At 48.2% G+C, this 21,308-nt stretch overlaps 1 protein-coding gene across 1 annotated transcript; it reads right to left on the reverse strand.

The window, feature by feature from the left end:
* Positions 1-454: 454 nt before the first annotated feature.
* On the reverse strand, positions 455-21,260 carry LOC141936280 (uncharacterized). Its single transcript, XM_074853136.1, has 20 exons — positions 21,064-21,260; positions 20,914-20,970; positions 18,928-18,965; positions 17,561-17,701; positions 15,702-15,764; positions 14,437-14,557; positions 13,912-14,004; positions 12,524-12,684; positions 10,964-11,049; positions 10,661-10,744; positions 9,396-9,458; positions 9,183-9,260; positions 9,002-9,090; positions 8,222-8,258; positions 5,782-5,930; positions 5,502-5,564; positions 5,120-5,195; positions 4,373-4,457; positions 3,227-3,314; positions 455-2,661 (listed from the first exon to the last, which is right to left on the reverse strand). The coding sequence occupies exons 1-20, from the start codon at positions 21,220-21,222 to the stop codon at positions 2,551-2,553; spliced, it is 1,842 nt and encodes a 613-aa protein (XP_074709237.1). The 5' UTR covers positions 21,223-21,260; the 3' UTR covers positions 455-2,550.
* Between the last annotated feature and the right edge of the window lie 48 nt (positions 21,261-21,308).

Genomic DNA, 21,308 nt, shown 5'->3' on the forward strand with positions numbered 1-21,308 from the left:
GCAGCCACGGGAAGAAAGGAAACACAGGGGCCTTTCACAAAGATGAGCAAAGTTTATCTTAGTAACCTCAGTACCGGGGAAGTCTTGCCTTGGAAATGTGCACTGGTGCGATACCGGTTTAGGGAAAGGGAGGAAGCAGTGTGTGGAAAGACAGACTGAGTTACTGACAGTCAGTAAAAGTTCTCAGTTCTCAGTGTTAGCAGGATGGAAGTATTATTTTTAAAAAATAACAAACTCTTTACTTTAGCTCCTATCTGTCTTTCTAGTAACTTAAGCTCCCTCACTCTACCCAGAGAATGAACTAAATATTGAAATTATAATTTCAGGGTAGTATATCATTTAGGAAGATTTCTTAAAAATAAATAGCTTCATCTAGCAAGATGGTAATTGATTATTTTAAACATCCATCTCTAATTCCTTGAGTAACAGCATTAAATTAGGGAACATTCAGATGTTTCCTTCAAGCCGTAATGTTCCTGGCAGAAATTTATTACTGTCAAACACCAACTCCCTTGTTGCTATACAATGCATTTCAGCAGTGTTTCACTCTAAGGTATGTTGGTAGTGTTTAATCCCTTATCATCAATATTAGAGGAAATACTTTGCTTTTAAACTGTTCTTCATAAAGCTGAACTATACTAGAATCTAGTGTGGCAGTATCACAGAGGAATTGAAGATAAAAGACAGTATCAACCATATAATTAATTCAGCTGTGGATGCTGGTGACAGCTGATGGTAGGAGTTGATGCTTTAACTCAAGTAATGAAGGAGGAGACAGCAATGCAATGTTCTTCCATTCAGATGCCATCTGACTTAACTTTAGCCGTTAGTAAAGTGCTAGCTCTGAAGAATGGGTATATATGGGAAAAAAAACCACCCAAATTGTACGGAGTTTGGGAGAAACTGCAACTACTTTCTGTTCCTTCTTTCCTTCCACGCTAAGTAAGAACACAGCAGTCTTCTCTGCTCCTGGCTGTAGGACAGTTGCTCCAGCAGCCTGGTCGCAAGCCTGGGACATCTGATGAGGTAGGCAACAGGAGATACCTCTGAGCACTAACCGCAACCTCCTCCAAAACGAACACAAATGCTTAGTTTTGGTTACTCCTAGGCCTTTTCTCATCTTTCCCGGGGCCCTGGCAGGACACAGAGACTTGGGAGTTTACGGTCTGGGGCCTTTCAACAAAACACAGTACTGTGGCTTAGAGCCTACTCTTGTACAACTGTAGTCTTCTCTAGCTTTTCCTCTTGTAATGTCGTGCTTTATCTTTAATCCATGCCTCAGTTCTACCTTGATTACTTCAGGAAGTGCACTTGGGATAAGAGGGGGCTGGTTTCTTCTCTAGAGCAGGCTCTTTGCTGCACGTGGCTTTGTGCAACACCTTTCCTGCACCCAGCTTCCACTCTTAGAATCACAGAATGGTTTGGATTGGAAGGGACCTCTAAAGGTCACCTAGGCCAACCCTCTGTCATGAGCAGGGACATCTTCAACCAGAGAGGTTGCTCAGTGCCCTTGAATGCCTGACCTTGAATGTTTCCAGGGATGGGGCATCTACCACCCTTCTGGGGAACCTGTTCCAGTGTTTCACCACCCTAAAAAATCCACCACGTAAAAAAATTTGTCCTTACATCTAGCCTAAATCTACCCTCTTTTAGTTTAAAACCGTTATCCCTTGTCCTATCGCAACAGGCCTTACTAAAAAGTCTGTCCCCATCTTTCTTCTAAGCCCCCTTTAAGCAGTGAAAGGCTGCAATAAGGTCTCCCTGAGCTCTCGCAGTACCTCAGTAGTGTTTCCTGCTTTCAGTACCACACAAATTTCACCTGCTTGGCATAGCTCAGCACCCCTTAAGCAGTATTCCACAGCATTACCAGATAATTTCTTCCATTTAGACACCTAAACAATAGTGGGCTTATACTTAAGCAACCAGTGGGAGAAAAGAAGCTCTCCAAGGCTTCATGTGGGAAATAGAGATGTGCAACTATTTCTATTTTGCTTTCTGTTTTGCTCTGAGGGACTGTATAACACAACACACACTATCTAATTGCAGGTGTTAAGATCCTCCTCATTCCAAGGGAGCTAGGCATTATTTCTTAAGGGAAGCTGCCTCTCCCCCTCAAAGTACCTTCGTTATATCCTTGGAGCAGTTCTTTGAGAAGGTTTAAGGTCTAGGGATTGTACCTTTCCACGCATAATATGAACTGCCAACATGCAGTCCTGTAGATGCAACTGTCTTCCATGTTTACACAGGACCCCTACACAGAAAGAAATTGCAGAAGATAGTTGCAGCTTCCCAAAAAGGCAAAAACACAGCAAGGAACGAGCTAGCATAGTTGCGTCTCCCCAGTATAAACTGGACCATCTGATAACAAACAAGGAGCAGAAATTATGTCTGCCCAGCAGCAGTGCCTGCTTAGATCAGTGTTCCTCCCTACTCCTCCAATAGGCCTGCTACAAAGCCTTATTTGGGTGAACACTGAAAACAAGTCTACTCTAATACTTGATCAGGTCAGACTAGGAAAAAAAAGACTTGGTCTCCCTCTTGGTCACTCCATCATGCGAGGACGTCATAATAAATGGATGGTTTTTTGGTCTGGCAACGAAACTGCTCTAGCTTCAGGCCAATCCTCAGAAGAACAGCTTCATCCCACCATTTTGCCATGACCTGGGAGAAGATGAGAGACAGAAAGAAAGAAAAAGAAAAAAGAAAGCATAAGCATCATCACATACAGACACTCTTGAAAGCCCTGCAAAACATCACTGATTTTTGTTTTCCCCAACAGCATCAAAAGGACACACACTTTTCTTTTTTACCCCAGCAGGTATGGCATCAGTGCAACTGGGATAAAGGCAGCTGTATGACTTAATTAAAAGACATGGGCCTTTCATTTACATGAGACCCTTTTCAAGGGAGAACAACGAAAGACTTGAAGTTACAGAACTGAGGAACAGGAAAACAGAGGAAGGAGTAGTGACAAATAGTGGGTACTGATGCAAGTAGACAGGGAGACAGAGAAATCTATCTCCCAGATACCTGAAGAGTCCCTCTGCCATTCGGGAGTGAGTTACTCTGAGGCAAATCTCTTCACCCACAAGTTAAAACTTCATTACCAGTACCTGCTAATTCCTTAAGTGTGTTGTGTGGAACAGCAGGAACCTGGTTATAGTGGTTCCGGACAAAGCCAGTTGGAGATTTTGTGATCCAGCATTCACAAAGAGCCAATACTCACTTGGAAGCTGATAGGAAGCCCGGCCGTAGAATATCCAATGGGGACAACAAGGCCTGGAATCCCAGTGAAGTTACCAAGCTGCATGAACCTGGGGGAAAAGCTGTCATCAGCATTCACAGAATCACAGAACCATCTCGGTTGGAAAAGACCTTGAAGCTCATCCAGTCCAACCATTAACCTCACACTGACCGTTCCCAACTCCACCAGATCCCTCAGCGCTGGGTCAACCCGACTCTTCAACCCCTCCAGGGATGGGGACTCCACCCCTGCCCTGGGCAGCCCATTCCAACGCCCAACAACACCTTCTGCAAAGAAATACTTCCTAAGAGCCAGTCTGACCCTGCCCTGGCACAGCTTGAGGCCATTCCCTCTTGTCCTGGCGCTGGTTCCTTGGTTCAAGAGACTCATCCCCCCTCTCTGCACCCTCCTTTCAGGGAGTTGTAGAGGGCCATGAGGTCTCCCCTCAGCCTCCTTGTGGCAACTGAGGCACGGACTCTCCATGAAGTGCAAAAGGAAAAGACCCTTTTTTATTACAATAGTACATACTTATGCTATGGTTAAAGCTCTTACTTCATAATTAGCAAATCAGCGATTAGACAGCTATCTACCTTTTCTCCTATCAGCATAAGACCACTCTAACACGTGCTGTGCAGACCAATCAACTTCTTGTTCACGCGCTGTTCATGCAGCAGTAACTTTTCACAGTTCAGTACTTTTCCACATTTCAGTGTTGCAGCTGTCCGTTGTTCTTCCCTGACACCTTGGCACAACTCGGCAGTTTCTTATCTTTCTCCCAAGGTCTCTTTCTCATCAAAGCCTTGCTGTTTGTCAGGGGCTGCGCAGAGCTGACTTGCCTCTCTCCCACACCTCCTCTTCTCCAGACTAAACCCCCCAGTTCCCTCAGCCACTCCCCATCAGACCTGTGCTCCAGACCCTGCACCAGCTTCGTTCCCCTTCTTTGGACATGCTCGAATAATTCAAGTAATTCATTCCTGCCTTGGGACAGCAGCAAAGTCATTCTTTTTTGGGAGAGGCAGCTAGGATTGATCCCTCCTGCTCTACAGCCTGAGCTCCTTCAGTCTGTACAGCTGGTCTCCAACTGTTCCCAAACTTCTGCTTCCATAGTGTGAGCTGCACTCTTCTTACCTTATGGACCGGACTGTGAAGGACAAATCACTGCTCCCAGTCAAGAGGTCAGATTCAAAGATTCTTGGGGCAGTGCAAGCAACACCTGTGGAGGAATCACAGAATGATTGAGACTGAAAGGGACCTCAGGAGGTCATCTTGTCTAACCTTCCATCTCAACGGATGGTCAGCTAGATCAGGTTGCCCCAGACAATGGCCAGATGGCTTCTGAATATCCCCAGGGATGGAGATTCCACAGCCTCTCTGGGCAACCTGATCCAGTGCTTAAAGAGTAAAGAAAGAGTCAGGCAGTGGGCAATCTTCAAGGAACAGCTCAGTTCATTAAAGCCACATTAAAGCCATGTTGGTGATGCAAGCTCACACCCCTGGAATGCAATCAAGTTGCTGGGATTTATGAATTAAGCAGTTAGTTTCTATTTAGAGCAAGAACATCTTCATATATAAGTAGATGTTGAGTCCCTCCTGTGTAAATGTGCTGGCTCTGCAGCTCCTGGTTGAAGTACCAAGGAGGAGTTTCTCACTGCCATGGATATAGGCAGTAAGTCTAGAAATACACAGAAAATCCAGAAATATACAGCAGTCTTTCTAACCTGGCTGCATCTTCTTCTAAACACTTGAGACACAGCAAAGTCTTTGCAAGAAAGACATGCTCTTAAAACTGGGCGGGGGGAAGTTAACGGAGTGACTGTTCTTAAAATGCACCACACGGCTGTCAGGGACCAGCTCTTTGGCCAAGGCTGCCAATACCTGGTGTAAGGATACAGTTCACAGAGGTGAAGATCTCTTGCAAAAATCTCATGCTCCGAGTTCTCTGTCGATTTGCCTGCAAGCAGAGAGACTACTGTCTGACTGGGTTCACGAGACTCGTGTTTCATGACGGCAGACTCTGCCCGTTAGAACCTTTGGAAAAGAAGACACCATTCCTGCAGTTTGGAACCAAGATGCAGGCCAGGAGTCCAGGTGGCACGTCCTTTGTGGTGCGCTACCGTTCAGCATGCTTTCACAGCAGAGGCCATTACAGCTGGGCGATATCCTTCCAGATATACGAGAGGTTAAGAGAATCCTCCACCCCACCTTTACAATTTCGTTAGGTGCCTCCCTTCAGCCTTTACCACATCATTTCCCTTACCGTAATATAATCCAGAGCTGTGAACTGGGAAGCCAAGGCCAGGTTAGCCCGAGTGTCCAAATTCTGAAAGAGAGACATCAATTATGGTTCTGTTTGCAAGAAACTGAATGTAACAGCCCAGGAGTTCTCTTCCAGGTCTGTTCTCCTGTATCAGTAGTCAACCAACAGGTGGTTTTTGTCACAGAAAAAGCAGGAGAGCCTCATGTTTCTCACTGACATGATGCTTGTCCTGTATCAGCTGGGACAACTACTGCCACTGATCTGAGCTGCTGCTACTTACCATTTCCTGGAAATGTTTGTTGAAGTCAGGTTGCAGGAAGTCCCTCATCTCACCGAGAATGCAGATTGCATGTGCTACTCGCACTTCCTCCATCTCTGGAAGAAACACTTCAACCACGCTGGCTCCCAGACTCCGCAGGTACTCCACAGCTGCGTACAGAACAGGTAAAGCACAGACAGCGTCCCTGAGTTCAGCAAACTCCATCGAAGGGCTGCAAATCCCCACCCCCTTGAGAAGTTAAGAGACCCCATGGGCCATTATAAGACAAGCAGCTTCAGTGCATCGTGTGGCATGCAGACTGCCGCAGCTGCTTCTCATCAGTAAAAGCCTGCAGCCTAACTAGATCTCAATATTCCAACAGGGCAGGGGTAGGGGCTCGCAGACAGGTTCCTAACTTACCCACTGCATTTTGGGCAAGTTCACCTCCTCCCTCTAGCCCCGCAGTTAACCCAAAGAGTAAAGGCGGACTGACGATGCTTCCCTGAGCACTTGACATGACTGGTATTCTATCAGCATGAAGTCATTGTTTACAGAATCACAGAATTGTCTAGGTTGGAAAAGACATTGAAGATCATCCAGTCCAACCATTAACCTCACACTGACAGTTCCCAATTACACCAGATCCATCAGCGCTATGTCGACCCTGCTCTTGAACACCTCCAGGGATGGGGACTCCCCCCCTGCCCTGGGCAGCCCATTCCAACGCCCAACAACCCCTTCTGCAAAGAAATACTTCCTAAGAGCCAGTCTGACCCTGCCCTGGTGCAGCTTGAGGCCATTCCCTCTTGTCCTGGTGCTTGTTCCTTGGTTCAAGAGACTCATCCCCCCTCTCTGCACCCTCCTTTCAGGGAGTTGTAGAGGGCCATGAGGTCTCCCCTCAGCCTCCTCTTCTCCAGACTAAGCCCCCCCAGTTCCCTCAGCCGCTCCCCATCAGACCTGTGCTCCAGACCCTGCACCAGCTCCGTTGCCCTTCTCTGGACACGCTCGAGTCATTCAATGGCCTTTTTGTAGTGAGGGGCCCAAAACTGAACCCAGTCATCAAGGGGCGGCCTCATCAGTGCCGAGTCCAGGGGTAAGATCCCTTCCCTGTCCCTGCTGGCCACGCTATTTCTGATGCAAGCCAGGATGCCACTGGCCACCTGGGCACACTGCTGGCTCCTGTTCAGCCGGCTGTCAATCAACACCCCCAGGTCCCTCTCTGACTGGCAGCTCTCCAGCCACTCCTCCCCAAGCCTGTAGCGCTGCTGGGGGTTGTTGTGGCCCAAGTGCAGCACCCAGCATTTGGCCTTATTGAAACTCCTCCAGTTGGCCTCAGCCCATCGCTCCAGCCTGTCCAGGTCTCTCTGCAGAGCCTCCCTACCCTCGAGCAGATCAACACTCCCACCCAACTTGGTGTCATCTGCAAACTTACTGAGGGGGCACTCGATCCCCTTGCCTAGGTCATCAATAAAGATGTTAAACAGGAGTGGCCCCAAACCCGAGCCCTGGGGGACACCACTTGTGACCGGCCACCAATTGGATTTAACTCCATTCACCACAACTCTTTAGGCTGTTTTAGCATCATCAGATTCCCATTCAAAGCCTCTTCTGAACCATAATGGTAGAGAAACCCAGGGAATAGTCAGACCAGGTCAGCAGTACAGGTTCGCTAAATCCTGATGCACTTTAGCAAGGCTGAACATCAAGACTTTGGGGAAAAGTGAATCTTTTGCACTCAAAAAAGAACAGCCTTCTTTCTTTGACTCCCAACTTCATAAATACCCAAGCTTGACTATTTCACTGGCTTATGGTGCATCTCTCCTAAGAAAACTCTACACAGTGTAGAAGCGTGAGTGTCTATGGAAATGAGGCTGAAGAAAATCCAGTCAAACAAAGCCTGTATCCTGTGAACTCTCTCAGCTCCAATGCATAGGAGGCCAACCACTATACCAGGCACTGTACAGTCTTTCTCCCCCACCCCCAAGTACTCACCAGGGTCAATTCTGCTTAGTCTAAAATCTGGCAAAGCCACCCTAAAGGCACCATTTGGCTGATTTCAAGGAAATACCAGAGGACTGAATATATCACAAAGACCTAGCCCTGTCTTTCCTACTCAACATTATATTGTGAAACAAGTCTCTCCCTTAAGTCTTTTACCATTAAAGCTTGCAAAATAAGTATTACTGGGCATAGATCTGTCTTTATACGGACAGAGGCTTAGCACACTGGACTTCATTCTTCCATTGTAACCTGACAAGCCTACAACTGTTGAGCTTTTTAACCCTCAGCAGTCAGGAGGGCTTCCCTAATACAAAGCTACTGCTGTTGTCCAGCCAAACCTCTTTAAGCATCTGCCTTTAAGGACTTCAGGCGAGATCTTTTTAGTGCATACAGAAGAGGAGCACCAAGTGATACCACGACATCAGGCAGAATAAGAGATTTACAGACTTTTCCTCTTTACCTTTCTCACAGATGGACAGGACTTCAGCATCACATGCCTAGAGAATAAGAGGAAAGAACTAAGTAGACTTTAGTAACTGCCCTCCTCTCCCTGGTGAGCACACTCACTAGGACTTCTGTCCTCATGGAGCTTTCCTTGTTCCTGTCCCTAATGGCAGTGAAACACAGCCCTCCAGGACTGCCTTAGGCCACCAGCTCCAAGAGAACAGCTTGTGTATCATACCCCTAAGGAAAAGGAAAGGTTGTCTTTTTCCAGAGGAAGATATTCCTCTGCACTGGGGCAGAGCCAGGAGTCCTTGTTTTCCTCCAGGGAAGAAATCCTGAGCACATTTGTGGGGTCGCACTACAATCGCTAAGCAGTACTAACTTGCAAGCCCTGTTTCTACATTGGAATGATAAAATACCACTCGGCAGCTACATCATTGTCACCAAATGGATACACTAATTTTCCTCACTTGATTTTAAACTAACTGCCTGTTGTAATCAGTTCAGAAGAATTGCTTCCAATAGAAACAGCCGTATGAGGAAGCATACTACCATCAACTGTACAGTCATTACCTTTCCTCATGCCTCCAACAGGCTTTTATTCAAAAGGCTACCCCAGGGAAAAAAAAAAAAAATCTATCCCTGTCAATGTTTTCTCCTAGGCTATATTCTCTTCCAGTTATAAGACTAAATATGAGAAGCTCTAATGATGACAGGCAAGAGAACAGTGAATGCACCGAGTTCCTTTAAAATCTCATTTGGCAAAGCAGCAGAAAGAAAGAGGTAGAACAGGCACCTTAAAAAACGTCCAGTCCACTCCCAGTTTTAAGTCTTTCAGGTCAGGAGCACACATACCAGATAGGGTTGCTTTGGGCTGTTTTAGTCCTGCAGGGAACAAACAAGAGTTCCAGCTTTTATCTAGGATGTCTCTAGGAAGGCAGAGCACCTGCGCTCAGGGAGGGAGAGGGCTCACCTACCATATGGATAGAGCGGATCTGGCCCTGCAAGGATACTGTAAACAATGGCTGCATCTGCCACCGAGGTACAGATAGGGCCTGTAAAAGAGAGACCAGTTATAAATATGTGACAAAGGGTAAATAGTACCTTCCTCCCTCCCAAGGTCTTCTGAAGGCACAGATTGCCTCCCCGGTGAGAACACGGTCCCTGAAGTGGAGCACAAGTCCTCTTACCTACGCTGACTGTGGAGTAGGAGAGTGGCAAGCTGCCGTGACAACTGATGCGCCCAAACGTACCTAGAGAAAAAGAAATGAGCAGTTAGCTAAGCTATCAGCAGTCGCCAGTAAGATCTGATCTAGATGGCCTCTGGTGCACCAGTCAGTAAGCAAAATACCCCTGCCAGTCACTTTTACATCTGCTGTTTCAAAGCCCACTCATCTTTCAGTACCCTGTTCTGCTGACCACAATCTGTCTCATCAGTGAAACGGATGTGTTCAACAAATAGTGAAACTGTTTCCCCCATAAGAAATTATTTAGTTGAGGGGAAATACATGCAGGGATATTTTGAAATACCCGCATTTAAATATGCAGAAGCAGCATCTATGGTATGGACGGAGAGGCAGGAGCAGGATTATCAACAGCAGGAGATACCACCCCTGGGAGACCTCACCCACTTCACCAGTGAGACTCCATGCCTAACACCAGCTGCCTTCTGCAAGTACTCATGTCACCTTTCTGACCAGTAACATTTTTGCCACTGTCATCATTATCTTCCTCAGCTGAATCATGATTAATCAAGTCGATCACATGTGAAGGATGGAAAAACAGAGTAATGGCTGAGTATCTGGTCTCAGATGAAGCAGCAGAGATCCTTCAGAATGATAAACCATTCCCAAAAGCTGGCATCTCTTCCAAGTGACAATCCTGCCTTGCCACCTTCCATGCTGTAGACACTGCCCTGCGTATTTCTTATGTCCTCTGCACATTCTCCTTGATTACCTTAATTTTTACTGCAAAAACTGCATTGCTACTTCATGTAACACTGAGAGAAGAAGGAATGACTACAAGCCTATTACCCGCTTCAACTTACCAGATGCAAATCTGAGCAGCATCAGCCTCTCCATATAATTGGGGTGATGGCAAACCATCGCGGGTGGAGATGCTTTTCACCAGCTCACTACAGATACCCAGCTATGTTGGGAAAACCTCCCAGCAAAGAAGGAAGATTGAAGAGGGGTGAGTGGGTAGAAAGAAAAGTAGCATGCGTGTTTTGTTTAGCATTTGACTCAAGTAAGTTAGGGTTTTTTTGAACATCTGTTCAATAGCCAGTACTGAGCATACTTTCACTCTGCCAGTCCAACCCACACGACTCTCAGGCTGTTATACTCCAGTTTCTCTCATCAAGTTTTGCTTGACAGGAATTGATGGACCGTGCCTGTGGCATTCTATCTGATACAGCAAACAAGACACACACCCCTCCATGATTAAAGGGCTCTACCTTTCAGCCCCACCACACCACAGAACGAAGCAGGAATCCTCACAGAACCGCCTCCATCTGTGCCAATAGCCACCGGGCAGAGACCTACAAAAAAACCACACATTGGCCTGTGATCAGAGAGACATTGTGTTGCCCAGTCCATTCATTCTACCAACAGCTGTGGCCAAGAGAGCACACAGAGCTCTCTGTTCAGCTAGGAGTTCCCTCCAGCTTCTAAACCCCCTCATAAAAACTAAATGCCTGAGGTGCTTTGGCTCAGGACCTTCCTCCCACCACCCCTGAGCTCCGTTTAGGACCACCTACCTGCTGCTACAGCTGCTGCTGACCCACTGGAGCTCCCACCTGTGAAGTGGTTAGGCTTGTAGGGATTCCTAGGGATCTTGTGGTACCTGAAGCAGACAGATAGTGTTGAATCTTTTCCTAGGAAGGACCCCATGCACTACAGGGCAGGAAAAGATCCAGAAACACAGCTCAGAGATTGATCTCTTAGTAAAGAGATACCATTTAATCCCAGATAGTGCCATGTCCCTAGAATCACAGAATCCTCTAGGTTGGAAAAGACCTTGAAGATCCTCCAGTCCAACCATTAACCTCACACTGACCGTTCTCAACTCCACCAGATCCATCAGCGCTGGGTCAACCCGACTCTTCAACCCCTCCAGGGATGGGGACTCCCCCCCTGCCCTGGGCAGCCCATTCCAACGCCCAACAACCCCTTCTGCAAAGAAATCCTTCCTAAGAGCCAGTCTGACCCTGCCCTGGCACAGCTTGAGGCCATTCCCTCTTGTCCTGGTGCTTGTTCCTTGGTTCAAGAGACTCATCCCCCCTCTCTGCACCCTCCTTTCAGGGAGTTGTAGAGGGCGATGAGGTCTCCCCTCAGCCTCCTCTTCTCCAGACTAAACAAGCCCAGAAAACACGATACAAAAAAAGACTTCTGCCTCAGAGTCCAACCTCGTTACCATATGCAGCCTATCCAAAAAAGACACTCAAAGCAGGAGAAAGGATGCCATTCCAGCTCTTCTGCCTGTGACAGCACTGCGCCATTACTGCAGGCCACAGTGCACTATTGTGATTCCAAAGGGTGGAGCAGTTGGTGGCCAGCAATTCTTACAGACAAACAAGTCTGCATCCCCAGCTCTGCTCTTCATCCCAGAGCAGCAGCAACCAAAGCCTCCAGTCTGACCACAGTCCCCAGACACCGCAGAGACCTGCCAGGCAGTAGGGTATGCTGCTGACCTCGCCAGCGAGGAAATGCCCTGGCACGTTGTTGCAGCTGAGGGGGAGCCCCAGTTCCATCCAGCTGTACATGCATGAAGCGTGGCTCTACACACGGCTTATCAAGGCTCTGAGGACCCCACTGCTCCGGAATAGCAGCTCTCAGCTTGGCTATAGCTGGGGAATTCACAACACTAAAGCAAATTCCAGTGAATGTGTTTTAACTAGGAAAGAAAAACACTATGTTCTGCTGAGACGACTGTACCTTCTCTCACTGCTCTGGGCCTTTAGCCATTACTGTGACTGAGCATTAGATTACTATTTATTTGGGTTTTGTCACTTTTTTTCTACCACTTATCCTGTAAACATCTACACCTCCAGGCCTGTAAGGCCTGGCAAACCAAGTTCCTTACTCAGCAGACACCACTCTCCTTCCTTTAGTTTCAGAAGCCTTCAGGCTTTCACGGCTACTCTGACCCTCCAATCTACAATGCTGCTTCATACCCCCAGGGCTCTCCCTGCACAGGGTGCTTCCATCAGTTTTATTCTCACAAGCTTGCTTTCTTTTTGTACCCTTCCCTGTCAGTTCTGGACAGACTTTTAAGCCTTTTTACACTCAGGAGGAAGAGAGGGGAAAGGGATTTTTACCTATTAGGGTTGCATCCAGTTGTTCCAGTCCCCAGTTCATGCATGTTTGAGACTCCAATAATGATAGCCCCAGCCTCTCGCAGCTTCTTGGCCACAGTAGCATCTTCTGTTTCAGGCTCTGTCCCAAGATACACTGTTCCCACTCGTTGATGGTAAGGTACCTTAGCAAGAAGACACCTTATTATTCATCCTAAAACCCTGGCAAGGTAGGAAGGCACATGTGCATGCCTCACATGCACACTTCAACTCCACAACAGATCCCAGACGTTAGGATGACCAGAGGTAAGTAAGGGCTAGGAAGCTTCACTCTTCAACTTGTCTTGCTGGTTTCTGTTAGGAGGGACACTTAATCCTTCAATATCTGGTCCTTTCCCCGTGCAGAAGAGTCTTTTTAATACCATAATACAGAAGAGCAGAAACAGAATCACAGAATCATCTAGGTTGGAAAAGACCTTGAAGATCATCTAGTCCAGCCATTAACCTCACACTGACTGTTCTCATCTCCACCAGATCCCTCAGTGCTGGGTCAACCCGACTCTTCAACCCCTCCAGGGATGGGGACTCCCCCCCTGCCCTGGGCAACCCATTCCAACACCCAACAACCCCTTCTGGAAAGAAATACTTCCTAGTATCCAGTAGATGGTCAAAAAGTCTGCCTCCCTGCAGCAATGCAACTGCTATGCCCAGAGGCACCTTGGCCCCACAGCACACAGTAGCTCTATTTTCCATTTTTCTACGGACAGAGCTGCAGTGTTTCAGATCTGCAGTGCTTTGAAGCAAGGCACCAAGATTAGATGAATGCCAAAATACCAGATGGAGTAATTTCCAGGGTATGCTAAGTACTCTTCACTTCAAGGCAGCAATGGAAGAATCTGTACATAAACAGGACTCCCACCCTATGGGTAGGTCTCTGCAGGGCCTGCGACAGCGTGATGGCACTGCCAGAGTACTTCATACTGTTGTCTGGCCACAGGCAAAACTCCTTGTGAGTGGGGATTTTCAAAGTAACTTGCACATTTCTAACACACATCCTTTAAGGTAAGGAGAGAGGGATGCTTTACCAGTGGAGCAGAGTCAGTGCCTGAGAAATAGTTACACCTTTCATACATTCTCATTTCATCATAAGAGGGACTGTTTCCCACCCCCACCCTCTACTCCCCATGGATTAAAGAGATTGGTACAAGATATGGAACACATCTGCTGTACCCAAGATCTGTCTTTACCTGACAAAACTTGTTAATCCTACTCATTACAAACCCACACACTACCCCTTATTACAAACATATTCTCAGGCTTCTGCTGAGGAGTTGGCCTTAAAACCTTGTCACAGTGAGTTGTCCAGGTTGACCACCTGCAACACAAACTGACAGCTAGACAAGGAAACTCACTACTTTAAACTCTTCTTTCAGACACACTGGGATGCCATCCAGATAAGACAGGGTACATTTATTCCTGTAACGAGCAGTGGAGGCCTCAGCCATCTGCACAGAGAAAAAAAAAAAAGTGCATGTTACATATATTTAGTGGAGCTGAAGGTCATTACCAGTATCAGAACAGAATACCGAAAATGGCTTTCTCAGGCTGCTACTAAGCCAAACTATAAAAGTTTCTTTCTTCTTCCACCATATGCTGATGGGAAAATACTACTTGGAAGCATCTATGCTAACGGATGCCACATAAGCACAGAAGACCCATTTTAAACATAGTCATCCAGCAGGAAACAGATTGCTTTAATGCTACCTCTCTTTACAGGAAGGAAAGCAAACTTGTTCATAGTCCTCTACACAAAGAGGGAGGAAAAACGTACATATTTTTCTGTGCAATATATCAGCAGAAGAACCTCTGCCCCTTCTAATGGATGCTACTGCTCTTGGGGTGGCAGAGGCCCCTTTCCTACCAGAGGCAGACATTACCAGCATTATTTGCTCCTGGTCCCATTGCACTATCGCTCTGAGTGGGGGCGTGGATTTGTCGCAGTCCTCCAGCACAGCAATGATGTTCTTTGCTACCTGAGATGGCGTCAGCTTCCCACTCCTACAGGACAGGAGAAGTTAGGACCTTGTTACAAGACCCCCCACGCCACACCCACACACAGAGTTTCTCTTTCATGTAGCAAGACAGCAGCTGTCACAGCTGCAAGCGAGAACTAGGGAAGAATCTGTGTGTGGTGATGCTTTCAACACAGCTGACACCATCGAGACAGAAGACTCCCTTCCTTGAGGGGAGAATTTGCCTATGCAGCACACCCCCAACCCTTAGAGTAGGAGCTAGGAGAGTTACCCAGATATTCCTGAACCACCAGATAAACGGGGAAGGACAGACAGCAGCTGAAAGCCTGAGGCTATGAAACTCCCAGTATGGTGAGCTCAGACCAAGAGGCCAGCCCCTTTTACACAGGCCTCCCGTTACAGAGAAGGGGCTCCCAGCAGTACTGTCATAACCCACCTTTAACAAACAAACCTTCCCTACCTCCTGGCAAAAGGCTGCATTACACCACAAACACATCTATCTCTGGCTGACACAAAACTCGTGCAGTCAGGATGCACCTGTAACACCAGACTGCAGGGTCAGCCTTTGGCTCCAAGGCCACAGCCCGCTGGCAGAGGTGGCCCTTGAGGAAGAAGCTCCAGGAGCACAAGAGGATCTATCTGAGCGCTCCACGCCTGGCACATGTCCCAGAGGCAACCAGGAGTTACCGAACAGCCAACAGCTTGCAGAACCTCAGTCAGGGATGTGCTTCCAGCTCTTTTCGAGCTGGACATGTTTACTGGGTGAAAGCAGACTGCTCACAGGAGCACAGGCAGCTGGGGAACCAAGGGATTCTTCAGAGACCCGCAGTATGTGCAACTTGCATCATCCAGATGAACCTTCCTCTCCTTCTCACTCATGTGTTTGGGCAAACAAGGTATGTAGAAATCTCTCCCAGAGAAGAATGACAGTAAGCCAAGGGAAACAGCATTTAAATATCCTTGCAGGGCTTGTAAAAGTTGTGCCAGCTCTCCCAGTTGGCTTTTGTTCATTATTCTATTAGAGGGAAAGGGCTGCAGAGGGTGATGCTCAGGAGTGGTACCTCAAAGACAATCCTAACAAAGAGATGGCTGAGAGCTCATGGAACAGTAGAAGCCCACAGCAGGGGAACATGCAAGACAGGTTGTTTCCAGACAATAACTTCACCTACCGGTAGCAGTCCAGGTAGTCTTTGATCCCTTTGAAGCTAAACCCATTGCTAGCAGAATCAGACCTGCAAAGAAATTATTAAAGGGGCAACTGTGAACCACCAAAGCCACCTCTGTTTAGACGTGCAGACTTCAGCATCACAGTCCAATGCAGGTTTGGGCATTCCTCTCTCCCAGTAAACCTGCTGGTCACCATTTGGACCATTAGCCTACGCATTTCAGCTCACGCTCTGTCAGGCTCCCTGCACACGTGCCAGACACCAGGTACACTAAGGGTGCCACAGAAATAAGGAGACAGTCTTGCTGACATGTTCTAGTTGCTTCGTATTTCTACTGTGATACAACAGTCATTAAACTGTTCAAAATTTATTCCAGGTTTACATTTGCTACTCACCGCTGCAACATTACAGAATAGCTAGAATATACTGGTAAACCTACTCCCAGGATCTCTGTCACAAGTTCGATCCAGAGAGAGCCAGCAGCATGTACAGCGCGTGGTGCAGGAGCGGGAGAAGGCACTATGCAGCACACACAAGGATACACATCAACAAACCACTTAAAAACTAGGTCGATGGCTCTAGTACATAAGAAATAGACCGTTTCTCATCACAACAGGATAAGCATAAGATCATATGAAGAGCTAGCTACTATTACTACTCCTGTGATATCACAGAATCATCTCGGTTGGAAAAGACCTTGAAGCTCATCCAGTCCAACCATTAACCTCACACTGACCGTTCTCAACTCCACCAGATCCCTCAGCGCTGGGTCAACCCGACTCTTCAACCCCTCCAGGGATGGGGACTCCCCCCCTGCCCTGGGCAGCCCATTCCAACGCCCAACAACCCCTTCTGCAAAGAAATACTTCCCGATATTCTGATATCCAGTCTAAATATCTCCATATCAACACCCAAACCAGAAGCCATACCCTGGAACAGCACAGCACACGGCACCATAATGTGCTATGCAGGGCAGAGGTACGGCTCCACTAACCTGCCCTGTAATACTCAATATATCACTGGCAGAGCTGGGGAGACAAGAACCAGAAGGCTGCACTCACCCTGACCAGTGCCTGCAGGAAATACATCCCTCCCTCTAAAGTGAAGGAGCTGAAAGTTTTTCCTTGCTCCAGTTTAAGAACTCAAGCCCAGAGAACGCTTAGCCCTACTAAAAGCTGAGATACATGCAGAGAACCCACTCTCTGGATTCTGATGAAGTGCAGCTCAGACATTTTCAGTAACTCCTGGATAGGCCCACAACTAAGAACCAAAACCAGATGGGGAGAGCATTCTTAGCAGCCCAGCTGCTCCCACCTCAGCACCAGACCTCAGTAAGGCACTGAGTAACTTTTCATCTGGAATCTAGCGGGATTTAATCAAGCACAGGCTGCAATCAAGCTGAACAGGCAACCTAACTAACAAAACCTAATTTCTTGTGGATTGTTTTCTTAATAACCTGTGTTCCTTCTTTCCTCCAAACCACCCGTGTGAGATTCCTTGCAGGCCAGAAACAGCACACTTGCAAACTCACTTAAAGGGATATATGCACTGACTAGCAACCACTAAGTGTATCTGCCCTAATAGTGCAATCAGAGCCCTGGCAAAGGCAGAATTTAGTCTCTCCTCAGTAAGCAGCCTCCCTGAAGCTTGTAGAAACTTGACGTTGCTTGTAACTTTATATGTGATTTGTAAATTCCAACTGGAAAGATGACAGACAGCCCTATTTGTTTTGTAAAGTAGCTAGGCACAGAAAAAAAGATTTTAATCCGGATTATCGACAATGACAGCTTCCCGCTAATATAACAGTGCCAACACACGTGTTCTTCCACTCCACTCTTACACATCACACATCACATACTGACCTTGCATCCATCAGCTGCTCGATAACATCCGAAGTGCTTTTAGCCTCAGACCTGTCTTCTGTAACCTCTGCAGCAACCTCCGGGAGAAACGTTGGATCTTCGTGAATGTCAAGTGAACGCATGAGAGAGAAGTTGTTCAGCCTGAAAGAGAGAGAGTCACAGCTAGAGTTTGCAAGCTCTACCATGACTAATTTTTCAGACTGTTCAGAGGGAACCTTACCCAAGAACATTTTATTTTAGCAGTCTGCTCTCACAGCAGGGAGTTGCAACAGTTACAAGATAATCTCTCACACCTTTCCTAAAGGCAGCATCAAATCTATTCTGCTTGCTTAACAAAGCCTCCCACCTCTTGACATAAGGCCAGCCAGCCTCCATAAACCCAGGCTCGGAAAGAAATGGTGAAAGTTTTCGATTCACTTTAATTAGACATATCACCCACAGACCAATAAAGACAGGAATGGAGAGGAAAAGAAAAGGAGAAAGTAGTATAAACCATGTGTTGAAGCACTAATCCTGTTAAAACAGGCACCTCTTCAGCCTTTTCCATGACCTGCTTTAACACGGTTCATCTGCAACCAAATACAACAAGGACTACAGCGCAAGTCCAGGGTTTGGAACACATAAAGCAAGGAAATCAAGACCCTGTCATAGACGTCAAGGAACGATCTGCTGTCTAACAGCAGTGACACTTGTCTGGGTTCGATTCGCTCAAAAAGCCCATGCCCCAAGTGAAAATTCAGGGGTACCAATTGTGTGTAATACATTTCTCAGTGTCCTGGGATCTGCACAGATGATCCATCAAATGACAGGCAAATTACATGAGCCAAGCGTGAGCCTGAGGTTCCTGACACCTCTCACCTGAGTGGCACTTACAGTGCAATGTCCATTTGAAAGCACAGTTTCTAAACAAAAACGTGAGAGAGCAGAAAAGGCTGACCTAAAATAGTGAGTATCTTTAAAAAGAATGTACTGAAACCTCTGAACTCCATGTCTGGCTTTATTTCCCCACTACTACTACTCTACTTGTAATAAACACAGGAGATCTGCACATCCACAAGCTTTGAAAGAAAGACTGCTCTTTAGCAAAGAACAGAAAGGCACAGAGGCAAGCTGGTAAATTCGGCTTTTATGCTCCTGCCTGAGTGTGAAAAAAGGTTAATTTCTTCTGATAGAGACCCACTCAAGAATAGTTAAAAAAATCTTGTAAACATCTATGAAATAATCTTGCTCACTCTCCAATCAAGTTATGCAGCTTCCCTCTTAGAAAAGGTCATTTCAGATACCTTGTAAGTGGTGTGCAGTGCAAGCACCTTTAAAGAAAAAAAAAAAAAAGAAACTTGGAGGGGGAGAAAACTCTCCACTCTTACCTCATTAAGAGTGGCAGTAAGCAGATCTGTCCAAAAGCCTAGAAGAAAGTAAGCAGAAACATTGGTTTGCAGTAACTTTGACCTGAACACCTTCCTCGCTAGACAAGGAATGCTGAATGTGCTCACAATTGCTGCAGCACCCTAGAGAGCATGCAATGCTACGTAGTAAAAAAGTAGCACAAATGCTTGTATTTCAGGCCACAAAACCGGCCTGAAATCTTTCCCCCACCCCCGCCATATTTATATAATTATAAAGAGCATATTCTTCTGGCTCTCCTGCCTTTGCCCTTCCCCGACTTGGCTCAGAAAGCCTGCACCCACAGGCTGCCCACTGTTAAGAGGCATCTACATAGCTCCCATGCCTTACTTCCTTCATGTTCCACAGATTATGCAAACATTGGATAAGGTAGAAACTTATTTTGTTTATCCTGTCGCTCAACCAGCTCCTGCAGTAAACCAAGTCAACTTGAAAAAGCATGAGAAATTTAGAGACTCCATGGTAGCAGACAGCTGAAAACACTCTCTGAATACCTCGATTCCCACTGTAGCGATACCAGTAGTCCCAAAGAGACCAGCCTTGTTCTAGCCTGTCTTTGTAACTCAACAGTGGACTTCAAAAACACGTTAAGGGGTGTACAAATACAGTACAAGTCTGAAGCAAGGCTCACACTCCTAGATCCACAAAGTGATATGTTGCCTCACACATTACGTAAGAATTACAGTCTTTTTGAAAACACATTGCTCCTAATCCAAGCCTAATCTAAACCAGCACAATCCTGTAGGAAATGGAGAATCTTGCGTCCCCTCTCCAAGGGAGATGTCAGGAAGGGACACAAGCCCACGGCCATGCACCAGAAGTGGCCACAAAGCAAAGGATAAAAAGGTATTCTGGTTGTTATATCCTGGAAGAAAGCCACTTGCGAGGTATTCTCACAAATAAACACAGCCCATCGCTAGCTTTCACTCCAGGCCCAACCAGCCGCCAAGCTCTGTAACAGGTCGCACTGCTGAAATGACTTTTGTGCCTAACCTTGACGCTGGCTCAAAAGGAAAGGCCAAGCAGCAGCAAAATCCACCTCCTTTTGGGTGGATGATGCTGCAAGGTGCTCACTACCAAGGGGATGCAGGCTCTTCTGCCCCCAGCACCCTGCCACACAGCGGTCACACCCCCTCCACACCAGCTCTGGCGGGCCCGTGGGTTGATTCCTGCTGCGGGGATCAACCCACAGGGCCACCAAAGCCCACGCGAGGAAGAGCTTGGGGGGAACGGCTGCCTTCAGTGCCAAAGCCCACGTGAGGAAGAGTTTGGGGGGAACGGCTGCCTTCAGTGCCAAAGCCCACGCAAGGAAGAGTTTGGGGGGAACAGCTGCCTTCAGTGCCAAAGCCCACGCGAGGAAGAGTTTGGGGGGAACAGCTGCCTTCAGTGCCAAAGCCCACGCGAGGAAGAGCTTGGGGGGAACAGCTGCCTTCAGTGCCAAAGCCCACGCAAGGAAGACCTCGGAGGGAACAGCTGCCTTCAGCGCCAAAGCCCACGTGAGGAAGACCTCGGAGGGAACAGCTGCCTTCAGCGCCAAAGCCCATGCGAGGAAGAGCTCGGGGGGAACAGCTGCCTTCAGCACCTTCCTGAAAACCCCACTCAGAGGGCTGCAGGACCCGAATCCCTTCACGTCTGAGGAAAGCTGGCGGCAGCTGCATTCTGAGTTTGATGTTGGCTTCGGCCTCTTCACGCCTAGAGACACTCACGACACCCTCACCCCGAGGCCAGCTCTCTCCCTCCCCACCGCATCCCACCTGGGGGGTCAGGGGGAACCCCGACAGCACGCAGAGAGTCACAACCTCCCTACGATTTCCCCAGAAACGCGGGTTTTACCTTCCCACCGAGACCCCCTCCCTCGGCATCCCCCGGCAGTCCCGGCCTCCTCCGGTTTTCCCCAGAGCAGCCTCGGGTTTTCCTACCCCGTTTACCGGCCCCTCGCCTCCACTCACCGTGTTGGCCACATGGACGAAGAGGCGCAGCCCGGTGCCGCACAGCCGCGGGGCCCACTGCGGAGAGAGGCGAGAGGTGAGCGCCGGGCCCCGCTCCCCCGCGCCCGCCAGCGCCCTCCCTCCCTCCCTCCCTCCCTCCCCGGTGCTCACGGGGTCCCGCGGCGGGCTGCGGCCCGGCGGCTCGGCCCGGCCCGGCTCCCGGTGGCGCAGCACGGCCCCGGCGCTGCCCGTGTGCCGCCGCACGCAGCACAGGTAAGCGGCGGCCGGCAGCAGCGACAGGAGCACCAGCAGCAGCAGCAACGGCGCCATCACCGTCCTTCAGCCGACCCCAGCGGCGGCAGCCAGCCCTCCGCGTACCGGGGCGGTGCTCGCGCCTCGCCCCGCCCGCGGGCCGG

The sequence above is a fragment of the Strix uralensis genome, chromosome 2 (assembly GCF_047716275.1).
Source record: "Strix uralensis isolate ZFMK-TIS-50842 chromosome 2, bStrUra1, whole genome shotgun sequence".
Lineage (NCBI taxonomy): Eukaryota > Metazoa > Chordata > Aves > Strigiformes > Strigidae > Strix > Strix uralensis.

Coding starts and splice junctions, on each gene's coding strand:
- LOC141936280 (XM_074853136.1), bottom strand. CDS start 21,222: ATGGCGCCGTTGCTGCTGCTGCTGGTGCTCCTGTCGCTGCTGCCGGCC. Junction 9,091..9,182: donor AGATCCGCTCTATCCATATG/GTAGGTGAGCCC, acceptor TGTTCCCTGCAG/GACTAAAACAGCCCAAAGCA. Junction 5,196..5,501: donor CAGCTCTGGATTATATTACG/GTAAGGGAAATG, acceptor CTCTGCTTGCAG/GCAAATCGACAGAGAACTCG.